The 13,092-nt window shown below is 35.5% G+C and overlaps 1 protein-coding gene across 1 annotated transcript in view; it reads left to right on the top strand.

Annotated features, from left to right (window-relative positions):
• LOC123562034 (uncharacterized) overlaps positions 1 to 13,092 on the top strand; it is a 156,262-nt gene that overhangs the window by 3,084 nt on the left and 140,086 nt on the right. The window contains exons 2-3 of the mRNA XM_053524837.1: positions 7,610 to 7,679; positions 11,473 to 11,554. Of these exons, the coding sequence (XP_053380812.1) occupies positions 7,610 to 7,679; positions 11,473 to 11,554 (152 nt within the window). The remainder of the gene's footprint in view (positions 1 to 7,609; positions 7,680 to 11,472; positions 11,555 to 13,092) is intronic.

Genomic DNA, 13,092 nt, shown 5'->3' with positions numbered 1-13,092 from the left:
TACATCTCGCAAAAATTAATCGTCAGGCAAAAATTCACCATTTGTATAACTCAAATTCAAGTATGATACCATTTTTACCATTTCGCGAATATTAAACCTCACGAACATATATACTCAAAACTTAAAAAAAATGCTAAATTTTGACCCATCATAAATGTGTATTTTTACAGGAAACGTTTTGACAAAGTAGGAAAACACTATTTCTTGGTGCATGTATCGATAATTTGTGTGGCATCAAGTAGTAGGTTGACGTGACATGAAGGTGACTTTGGTAATAGTATTAAAAATGGCAAAGAGTTTGCATGTCCCATGGAATAATTTAGGAGTTTGAAGATGCCTAGAGAATTTTGCTCCACAGGCAGCAATTGTTTCAAAGTGTTTGAATCCAGTGTGGATGCCTAACACCATTCTGCTATATCATTTTTGCACCACACAATATGTCAAGAATATATGTCCAGGATATTTAAAGATGACATGTTTTAATGAAAGAATATTTAAACATATTATATAAATTTTACATATCAGACTTATTTAAGTCTGATATGTAAAATTTATATAATAGGTTTAAAAAGTGTAGAGCAAGACCGTATATCAGTATATTTAAACACAATTTTCAGAAGGGACTGGATGCCTGTGGAATTATTTCACAAGGCAATTAATCCCCTTTCTATGGGGTCATAGAAATAATATGGCAGCATGATCCAATATTGCTATGTTATAATGAAAATAAAGATATTTTTTCATGTTCAATTTAAAATTGTGCTTAAATGTTATTATATTTAATATACTAAAGCGTCAGGTAATAATTAATTTGGATAAAGTTAAGATGGTTGAGTAGTGTGATTTGTGAAAGTGACCTAAAATGTTGCAAACCTATTTTTATTATTTTTTTTATTTCCATTGTTTTTTTTTTTAACAAGTATTTAACACTGATTTTCAATCCTTTTATTTCTCAGTGTCAGATAAACATTTAAAAGAAATGAAGAAATGATAAAATTTCACACCAACTATGGACAAATAGTTGTAAGTAAACAAAGATAATTGTTGACATTATTTACTGCTATAAATGATGTGTCTGTTGTTAGTTAGGAAAAAAAGTCTCAGTAGGAAATGATATCACTGTGATTAATTATGCATACTAGTATAAATTATAATGAAAAACGCTGGGTCCATTATTTGTCAACGAGAAGAAAGTGAATGAGAAATTTAAACATTTAAAAAATTTAAATAGCCTTAACTTTGTTTACAATGAGTGTTGTTCCAGTGCATTTTTTCACATACACAGCTACCTTCTGGAAAAAGTAGGTCCTCAATTCTGAATAAAAAATTCCCAAAAGGTTGTTTAACTTTTTTGTTTGTTTTTTTTTGCTGTTTTACAATAGTTTTATTACAATTTTTAAGCTTCCTTGTGTATTTGGATAAAGTGAACAATACTGATAGTTACAATTTTAAATATCAAAAAAATCTTTATATAGAATGTTTCCATTTTTCCAGTAAGATTTCCAGCGACATTTTCTCAGTTCAATCAGGATTGATGGCATTCCCTAATTGCTGGAAAAAGCCTGACTTGGCATAGCTCTTTGTTGATGCATACACTACATATGCCAAGTTTCATTAAAACCTGTAAAAGATTTACAATTAACCATTAGCCTGCTTGCGGCAAGTGATTCTGCCTTTGCGACCAGTGCAGACCAGCCCATCTGGCAGTCTGATCATGATCTGTGCTGTTTGCCATAGATGATTTGGTCAGTATCTTTTTGGTAAGCACTCCTTTTAACAGTTAATGGTACTGTCCAAATTGAAAGATAGACAAATTCATTATAAAAATGTAGCAGTTTAAGGATTAATGTAGGGCATAAAGTAAATTTAGCATTTATAATGATGAATATATAGACACGAGCTGCAAGTATCAAATATTCTCATAATTGTGTGGAGATATTGTTGTACCAAAAAACATGAAATAATTCTTTTTCAGTCTGCATTTAACATTATCATAAAACCTCTGGAGCAATTAACTTTTGTGTTTTGGGATCTAAGACTTGACTTCCTTGACTAAACAAACATATTGCAAAGCAGTTAAAATTGGTTACACCACCCAACCAAGCAATGTTGTATCCAGGAAAACCTAGGTTCTTATCCATCACTCATTTTGCACTCACACCCAGTAGTACAAGCATTTTGCCAAACAATACCAGTAGATGAGTTTAACATATGATGTTTTTTTTTAGATTGATAAGAAAATACATCAATGTTATCTTTGATGTTTGAAACATAGGCCAGAGGTCTATCACAAAATAGATTTATGATGATTATATATTTTGTTTGGCATTTTCAAAACACCATGTTCAAAAAATATATGATTATTACATCAAATAATTTGTTAATAAGAGACTCGCTATCTTTTGAGGAAGTGATACAAGTAGTCTGATTTATAGGGGCATGCATCTACAGATAACAATTACAATTAACCGCCCTGATTGGTAGAGCGACCAATTCGAGTGTGGGAGGTTGTGGGTTTGATCCCCAGCCGCGTTGTACCAAAGACATGAAAACTGGTACCAGTAGCACCCTTGTTTGGTCCAGCATTAAAAGGGAAAACTGGCCTCTTCTGTCATACCCTCGTGGCAATGGATTCCATCAGGAATGAGGTGTCGAGAGTGATTCATATAAGTTGTAGAACTTGTTTCACAATCAACCTAAAATAAATTAGTATAAAATAAAAACATATTAAGTAAAATAGCAAACATCAAAAAATAAGTAACATTTATATATATTTGAAGTCAATTTCTTTAATAGAAGTTTAATATGAAGTACATTTCAATTCCTTCTGTTTTACATTCATTTAAATTAATATTTTACTTGTATAGTTTATGTTATGTACCTGTGTTTCCATAGGTATACAAATTCAAGACCTCCATGAAATTCTTTGCTTTAAATTTTCAGTAACTAACAAATGAAAGTACTTTCTAAACTGCAATAACTTTAATATAATCTGAAGGTTTATCCCTTTAAATTCATTTTTAACTCTTAGCATACTAGCGGCAATTATATCTGCCGTTGCGACCAGTGCAGATGAAGATCAGCCTGCACATCAGTGCATTCTGATCAAGATCTGTACTGTTCCCTGTTTAGTCAGTAAATCTTCAGTGAATACCCCTATGAACTATAAATGGTAATGTCCAAATTGAAAGATAGAGTAGTCCATTTTAGAAACTTAGCAGAGTAATAAGTCACAAGTGACAAAAGAGAAAAGAATTTTTTAGTGAACCATGATAGACATGTTCAGTCTTTCTGGTAAAGGGCTTGACAAATCCACCTGTTCGCCTGTACATTCAAGTAGATGGAACTTGCTGTAATACATATCCTGCAGGATGAGTCAAATATAAAAATACATAGTCTGGCTACCAACCAGTTAATCTTTTTTTTTAATCATTTCTCTTATATATTCTGCACACAGACCAAAAAATACAATGAAAACAGAGTCACAGAAAAGTCTGAACATCTGACTAATTGAAAACAGAAAATCTGTGCCATCCCACTATCATGCTGCATTATGATTGTGTTTGCTAGAGTTTCTAGTATCTACTGCATGCTTTCGCTGGACTTAAAAAAAAACACTTTGAAAAAATGCAGGATTAGTACAAATTGCATCAAAATTAAAAGAGTGAAAATTCTAAGAAGCTAAAAATATTGCTTTCAAAGAATATTTCAAGGAATTTGCTGTAATGTGTTTGTCATTAGTATTTTGGTTGAATACAGTAGCATCTGTTTGATTATTTGTCAAAAATCTGAATTGATGGAAGAAATTGAAAGTACTTTTATATCTACCAGGTCTTAGGAGTTGTTTTTACATTACATATACATTATTTTAAACAAGCAATGGCTCAGTCAATCAATAAATAAGTCAGTCAATTAATCAATAAAAGGTAGCAACTTGTATAACTCACAAAAAACACAACAATTTTACACATGTGCAGGTGCTAAAATTTCATGTAAAACAAATATTTCGACCAAACTTCGGAGGAAAGTTATAAAATAAACTTAGATAAGTTATAAAAACATTTTTACCAAGACCTTAAAAAACTGAAATATTTTTGTTTGGACTTTTAATCATGCTAATTGTAGTGAAATATCAAATTTTATCAATGAAAGAAAATAAAATCTACATTCAGTCTTTAAAATGTGAAGTGTAGATAAAAACATTGATTAAATTCAGCACGAGAACATTTTCCAAATGAGCCGCACCATGAGAAAACCAACATAGTGCATTTGCCACCAACATGGATCCAGTTAGGATCAAATGCATGCTGTTCGCTTTCAAAGCTTGAACATTGCAATTAGGGAAACCGTTAGCTACCAGCAAGGATCCTGACCAGACTGTGCGGATGCGCAGCTGGTCTAGATCCATGCTGGTCACAAATGCACTATGTTGGTTTTCTCATGGTGCGGCTCAAATGTCTTCTAATTACAAACCATTAAAATTCTAGTTTCTGTGTATCCTGTAGCTTCCCTGATGAGGGAATCCCAAATATCTTGGGTGGATATATCTGGATACTGTGAAAAAACCTCCTGCCATCAGTTTGCATTATACTTGAAGAAACAGAAACACAGTTGGTGTACCATTTTCTAGCATTTTTTTGTATCTACTATAGGAAATGCCAAGTCATAGAGATATGTTGTTTCTTTCAAGTACTTTTTTATAACCCAGCAGAAAGTCTACTCTAACTTTCTATTAGTTACATATTGACATTTATTCTTTCTTTATCATTTGCAGATTAAATGCTTCTTGCATCTATCACCGTTATTTTGATGTATTTTGATGCTTTTTAAGTTTCACATAGGGAGCATGTCCTTAGATCCTGCATGAGTAATTATATATAGGGATTGGTATCAGAGCTGTGGTATAATGATGGGTAGGTACCTTGTAGATCAAAGCAACTACAGAACTGTATCTTACTTTAATGAGATCTGTTTTTTAATACATTAAGTTTTTATTTTAGCTTGATGTAAGCAGCAAAATATAGATCTCATTCTGTGTATGAAAAAAAAAAATTATTAGTTAATATTTTTTCAGCAACAGATGGAAACTATTTGCATTGTTTTAAATATTCAAACAGTTCTTGAAATATGGTTTGAAATTTAAAATATTTATATCCTAACTGTTGGATGTTTTCAACATGAAACCTTAAACATTTGAAAATAATAGAATATGCTAACTTAACACAGTAACTTTTTCTGTAATATAAAATTTTGATAAAAAATATAACTTTTTTATACGCCCGTTTGAAAAACGGGACGTATTATGGGAACGCCCCTGGCGGGCGGATGGGCGGGCGGGCGGGCGGGCGGCGTCCAGAGACCTTGTCCGGAGCATATCTTCTACATGCATGGAGGGATTTTGATGAAACTTGGCACAGTTGTTCACCATCATGAGACGGAGTGTCATGCGCAAGAACCAGGTCCCTAGGTCTAAGGTCAAGGTCACACTTAGAGGTCAAAGGTCAAATTCAAGTATGACTTTGTCCGGAGCATATCTTCTACATGCATGGAGGGATTTTGATGAAAGTTGGCACAATTGTTTATCATCATGAGACGGAGTGTCATGCGCAAGAACCAGGTCCCTAGGTCTAAGGTCAAGGTCACACTTAGAGGTCAAAGGATACAAGAATGAAAACTTTGTCCGGAGCATATCTTCTTCATGCATAGAGGGATTTTGATGAAAGTTGGCACAATTGTTCATCATCATGAGACGGAGTGTCATGCGCAAGAACCAGGTCCCTAGGTCTAAGGTCAAGGTCACACTTAGAGGTCAAAGGATACAAGAATGAAAACTTTGTCCGGAGCATTTCTTCTTCATGCATGGAGGGATTTTGATATAACTTGGCACAAATGTTCACCACCACAAGACGGAGTGTCATGCGCAAGAACCAGGTCCCTACGTAGAAGGTCAAGGTCACACTTAGAGGCCAAAAGGTCAAATACAAGAATGACTGTCCGAAGCATTTCTTCTTCATGCATTGAGGGATTTTGATGTAACTTGGCACAATTATACACCATCATGAGACGAAGTGTCATGCGCAGTTCCCTTTAGATTTACTTCCCTATGTTGTTACTATAAATAGCTTATATTGTAACTTTTTCATTACTAGTCGTAGGGAAAAATCGAGACCACTTTTCTGTAGTACAACATGCATGCTTCATCCAATTATGAGGTGTATTTTGACCAATCTCTACCTGGTAAAGATTTTTGTGCGGACTTACAATTTTTTAAGATTACCTTCCCTTAGTTGTTACTATAAATAACTTATATAGTAACTTTTTTATAATTGACCGTAGGGAAAAAACAAGACCACTTTTCTGTGGTACAACATAGATGTTACTTTCAAATTTTAGGTGTATTTTAAGGTATCTCTACCTGGTAAGAGTTTTTTTGTGGACTTAGAAAAACAAAAGACTTACAATGATTACTAAACAACCACAAAATTTAAATTCCATTTGGAAATACAGGTGCTAGAGTAAAGAAATTTGCTGTGACGGGCGTATATTGTGACATTCTGGCACTCTTGTTTTAAATTAACAATTCCCAATTTTGTCGCATTTTTTCTCAATTGTCGAGGCCTTTTGTGCCATTCCTAAGTCACTGGAAAAACACTAACTGCAATCACCTGAAATGGTAAAACGGTACAATGTGGTAAATAATGGGCATTCCCATTTATATATATTTTGTTTCTGGCTATGCACAGTAAAGTTAAAACAATTATTTATCAACTTTAATGTATCTTCCTTGAAAGATTTACTAGTAGGCCACCAGTATGGGGACTATTGCAAGCCACATGTTTGATGTAGTGTTTACTGTAGGCCATTCATTCATCACCTGTTTCATGTTCAACCTAACATTATACTAAGAAATGTGAGTAACACAAAGACCACACATCTTATTTTGATACATACTGTAAAATCATTTAATTTCGTGGGCATGAAATTTCGTGGTTTAGGTCAGAATGGCAAATTCGTGGGGATATGAATTCGTGGATTTCAACTTTTGAACATAAAATGAATGGGAATTCCACTTGTTCGTTGGGATTAAATTTCGTGGATTGACTCAACCAGGAAATCCACAAAATTTAATCCCCCACAAATATTAATGATTTCACAGTATACATAATAGCAAAATGTTCTTTTTTTTCTACAATCTGGGATACTTATGTTCAATAAGTAAAGCAAAAGATTGAACTGAGCAGGCTCGAGGTAGGAGCATGTTCCCTGTGATACTGACAGAATGCAAATTGTCACAGCTAAAATTCACACAGTAGGCTCAGTAGGTAGACCAGATGACTGAACCAAGAGGTCATGAGTTTGATGCTCTCTAGGGAGGCATACATGTTCTGTGACACTTACAGAGTTCTACCATCTGAAGTCATTTTTGCCCAGTCACTGCTTCATGCCAAGAAGAAAACCAATGTCAGCACTGGTAGAGGATCTATAAGAACATTGGTTCAGTTAATAAACTGCTGTATTGTATCTGAAATAATGTTAAAACCATATCAGACACAGTTCATGATAAAGAATACATTTAAATCTGTAAAAGGAAAATCTTAAATATTTTCAGACGTTTCCAGACTATGAATTTGAGCTGCACCTTTATCAACAGAATGTGCCATGGTTAAACTGCCCACAAGGTAAGTTGTACCCTACACCCGCAGTCATTTGGAACATAATATGCCATAGAGAACAGAGTCACTTTTTGAAGATTTCCACCAAGTATTCCTTAGTCCCACTAGTCTGAAGCACACTACTATCTAGTCTGAAAGTGAATATTCATTGCAGATCGTCTCAGTAGTCCGAAAGCCTTAGGGTCAGCCTGAAGGTACATTGGTCCAAAAGTCAACCTTCACAGCAGACAAAATTGAAATGTGAAGTCATAGGGTAAGGGTTTTAGGTTTCACTTTCATGTTAATGGACAGGTACTTTCACTTATGTACTGGACCTTCGGACTACAGGTCCGCCTCCTCTGATAGAAATATTTCCAAGGTTTATGATTCACATTTAAGTAAGAGGGAATATTAAATGATATTGGCATGATTAATATTCAGATATTTTATGCCCCCACTTTGGGGTGGGGGGGGGGGGCATATCATGGTTCGCACAGGTCCTTGAAAGTCCTTGAATTTGATCCTAAGTCCTTGAAAAGTCCTTGATTTTTTTCTTCCAAAAATCCCCTGAAAAAGTACTTGAATTTTGAAAAAAAAGGTAGAAAAGTCCTTAAATTTTGCTAAAAACGGGGGTGCAATCGTATTGTAGGGGGAAAAATACAAAAAATAAATAATAAATAAGTCAAAACGAGCGAAAAAGTGGTGTAAAATAAAAATACATGCACACCCACGGAGGGAACGCTAGTTGAACACCGTTTCGGTACGGAAGTTAGATACGGAATAGCGATTTTCACAACGTTAAAATATTATGCGCAAGGTCATTGTAGCGTGACTTATCAACAACAACAATGAGAGGCCCAAAAAATAAATGTAGTTTCGCCAGTAAATGGCTTACACAGGATGATTATTCATCGTGGTTAAAGGAGTTTAAGTCAGACAAGCATAAGTGTATGTGATAAACTCATTGATGTCGGAACTATGGGAGAAAGTGCGTTGAAATCACACGCGAAAACAAGAAGTGAAGTCCCTTGAGGACAAATTGAAAACTAGTCTTGAGAGCTTGAAAGACTTATAAGAAACATGTACTAAGTATGTATACAGGCAAATATAGCTCATAAAAGGTAATCCCATTGAAGATCTCATAAAGGTTAAGATATGCTATTGTAGCTTATGGAAAATAAAACTGTTCTGTAACTTTTCTTCTGTCATAATGCCTTATGAAGAGCCTAAATGGTTTTGTAATTTAAGATTTAAAGCGATTAAAATAGTCCTTGAAAATCCATAAAAAGTCCTTGAAAAGTCCTTGAATTTTTTTTGCCAAGTCCTGTATGAACCATGCATATAGATTTGCTCTTGTTTGTCCGTCCTTCCGAAAATGTGTCGTGCCTAGCTCCAAAAGTATTTGACCTAGAGTCACAAAACTTTACAGGAATGTTGGTCAGCATGTGTAGTTGTGCACCTAAGGTTTCACATCCAGATTCATTCAGTCATGTAGGAGTTTTGGCCCCTGACTTAGTAAAAAATTGGTCATTTTAATGTTGTGTCACAGATTGCTCCAAAAGTATTTGACCTAGAGTCACCAAAATTTACAGGAATGTTGGTCAGCATGTGCAGTTGTGCACCTGGGGTTTAGCTTCCGGATTCATTCAGTCATGTAGGAGTTATGGCCCCGGACTTATTTATTAGTCCCCTACTGGTTGAAAACCAGTTTCGGGGACTATAGGAATGCACTTTTCCGTCATTCCGTCCGTCCGTCTGTCCGTCCGTCTGTCTGTCTGTCTGTCCGTCCGTCTGTCCGTCCGTCCGTCTGTCCGTCCGTCCGTCTGTCCGCAATTTCGTGTCCGGTCCATAACTCTGTCATCCATGAAGGGATTTTAATATTACTTGGCACAAATGTTCCCCATGATGAGATAATGTGTCATGCGCAAATCCCGGACCCCTAGCTCAAAGGTCAAGGTCACAATTGGAGGTCAAAGGTCAACAGGGCTTTTTTCCTGTCCGGTCCATAACTCTCCCATCCATGAAGAGATTTTAATATTACTTGGCACAAATGTTCCCCATGAGGAGACGACGTGTCATGCGCAAAACCTGGACCCCTAGCTTAAAGGTCAAGGTCACAATTGGAGGTCAAAGGTCAACAAGGCTTTTTTCCTGTCCGGTCCGTAACTCTCCCATCTATGAAGGGATTTTAATATTACTTGGCAGAAATGTACCTCATAATAAGACGATGTGTCTTGCACAACTTTCAGACCCCTAGCTCAAAGGTCAAGGTCACACTAAGCAGTCAAATGTTAACATAGCATGAACAGGGTCTGTTTCGTGTCCGGTCCATAACTCTGACATTCATTAAGGGATTTTAATATCACTTAGCACAAGTGTTCCCCATGATGAGACGACGTGTCATGCGCAAATCCCGGATCCCTAGCTCAAAGGTCAAGGTCACAATTGGGGGTCAAAGGTCAACAGAGTTTTTTTCCTGTCCCGTCCATAACTGTGCCATCCATGAAGGGATTTTAATATTACTTGGCACAAATGTTTCCCATGATGAGACGACGTGTCGTGTGCAACACCCAGTACCCTAGCTTAAAGGTCAAGGTCACACTTTGAGATCAAAGGTCAAGAGGATTTTTTTCCTGTCTATAACTTTGTCATGCAAAGCAGGATTTAGATATCAGTGTGCACAAATATTCCCCTGGATGAGACAACATGTCATGCGCAAGAACCAGGTCCCTAGGTCTAAGGTCAAGGTCATATTTAGAGGTCAAAGGTCAAATTCAAGAATGACTTTGTACGGAACATTTCTTCTTCATGCATGGAGGGATTTTGATGTAACTTGGAACAAATGTTCACCACCATGAGGCACCCTTGTTTTTAGAATTACGTCCCTTTGTTGTTACTATAAATAGATTTTATTGTAACTTTTTTATTACTGGCGGTAGAGAAAAATCGAGACCACTTTTCTGTGGTACAGCATGCATGTTACATCCAATTTTTAGGTGTATTTTGACCTATCTCTACCTGGTAAAGAGTTTCTTGTGGACTTATATTATATAGATTTTTTTTTTTTTTAAAGATTAATTTCCCTTTGTTGTTACTATAAATAACTTACATGATAACATTTTTATAATCAGCCAAAAAAATTCAATATGAAAACAACTGTGGGTTTTTATATATGCACATTTTAATCCAAGTGTGTTGTTATAACATATTGTATATGTAGTACAATATTGTTTATACATCATTGACAGATATCAGTTCATTATGTTATACTGCAGTAGAGAAAATTAGGTGCCTTCCAGTAGGGGACTTTGTATTGCATGGCAATACTTCATTCACTTGTTTGAACTGTGTCCTTTGTCATGTAGTGGGGGCATCTGTGTCCCATGGACACATTTCTAGTTTTCATTCTTTCTTAGCTGAACTATTCGAAGAATAGGGGAGCTATCCTACTCGCCCCGGCGTCAGCGTGAGCATCACACAAATGTTAAAGTTTGCGTACCACCCCAAATATTTTCGAAGTCCATTGAGATATTGCTTTCATATTTTGCATACTTGTTTACCATCATGACCCAGTCTGTAAACTGTAGGAGACAACTCTATCAAGCATTTTGACTGAATTATGGCCCCTTTTCGACTTAGAATATGCTTATTTTAATGTTAAAGTTTTACTCATAGCTTATATTATACTATCAAGCACTGAGTATAGTCGAGTGCGCTGTCAACTGACAGCCTTGTTTCATGATGTGTGAATGATATTCAAAATTATGCCATTTATATACATTGTACAGTCATAAGTTACATCTCTTTGACCTTTCTGTAGGTTGGACAAAGTTTGATGCCAGTTGTTTCAAGGTTAACAAAGACAAAGCTACATTTTCTGAAGCATCTACTGTTTGTCGAAGGTAAGCTCACGTTTCCATGAACATTCCTAGCCTGAAATATCACCTGAAATATCACCAGTTGTTGAAATGTAAGTTTACTGCACAGTCTCCGGCAAGAAGTCATGTTGTGTAGATCAGCTACCAGAATGGTCTATAAAATCGTTCAAAAGTAAAAAGAGGGTATTGTAAAACATACTGTTTTAACTTTTTTTCTGTTAGTGTTCTAGAATTCTGCATCGAAAATGATACTTAGTTCACCTGAACACTGTGTGATGAAAGTGAACCATTGTGATTGCCTTGTGTCTGTCACAGGCATGTTTACATGTCGAAAGATTTACCCTCTAGAGGTCATAATTTTTGCTCAATCTGAAGGAAAATCAATAAAATCTTTGAGGAATTTAATACTGGGTCATCTAGGGTAAAAAAGTTGCTAACTAGGCCAAACCAACACTGTAAAGGCCACATTTTCTTCCTGATCTACATAAACTTTGTCAAGCTATTTACAAAATGTAGGTCAGCTTTAAAACTGTATCATTGTATGATCATTTGGAATCAAAATTAGGACATCAGATAAAAGCACAGAAGAAACTTGTTAACACACTTGAGGCCACTTTTTCAACTTGATCAGCACCTTTAATTTGATCAGACTGTTTGTCTTGATTAAAGCTAGGTCAAGTTCAAACTGGGTCATTTGGGATTAGAACAACATTGTCAACTCTGAAGAGGTCAATTTTAAATCGTATACACAGGGGTGTAAAATTCCACTCGCCTGCTCGCATTGGCGAGTTAATGTCTGAGTAGGACGAGTGGACCTCGCTGTATACTCGACCGACTGGGCGAGTGGTTTTTTATGTCCTTACTTACCAGAATTCAGAAATTACAACTCCAAAATGTCAACAAACTTTGAGATGGTCCAGGCGCTACCTGGATTGACTGGAATTAACCCGCGAATCGTAAAGATATCAAAACGTCATGCCGGTAATTTTCCATTCCACACGCACGTGCGACCTATCGTATTAAATGTCTAATTTATATCGACACGTACACAAAAACCGTGCGTAGTGCATTCATTTTTTAACATTTTCGCTTCAAGTTTTCAACACCTTTTGAGAAATAATACTATTTGAGTTCTATAATGATTTTAATAAGATATCGACAGAAATGTAGGCAAAATTCTATAAAAATGGTCGAATTTTCATATAATCATTTGTAAAAATTCAAACAGCGCGATCTTAGTTACTTATTTCTTTCTAAAAGTAAATAAATGATGAATACTCTGGGCATAAAATTCAGACTTTTGACCAGAAAGAACAAAAAACAGAATAAAAAATCTTAAATAATGACAAAGCGGCAGCAATTATAATACATGGAGTGAAATGATTTTTGGCAAACAGATTTCTGTTAGTGCGGCAGAATAGGTTACGTGACCTCGTGAACGTAAATAGAAACGCGATTTTAAAATAAAGCAATGTGATGTCATTGCGGTTTTTAATAAGTTTTAAATGAATCTTTGTACATGTATTTTTGACCAACAATCTAAATTTTTGTTTGTCAAACAA

This window comes from Mercenaria mercenaria, chromosome 2 (assembly GCF_021730395.1).
Source record: "Mercenaria mercenaria strain notata chromosome 2, MADL_Memer_1, whole genome shotgun sequence".
NCBI classification, from domain to species: Eukaryota; Metazoa; Mollusca; class Bivalvia; order Venerida; family Veneridae; genus Mercenaria; species Mercenaria mercenaria.
This window is presented reverse-complemented; position numbering and strand designations above follow the sequence as displayed.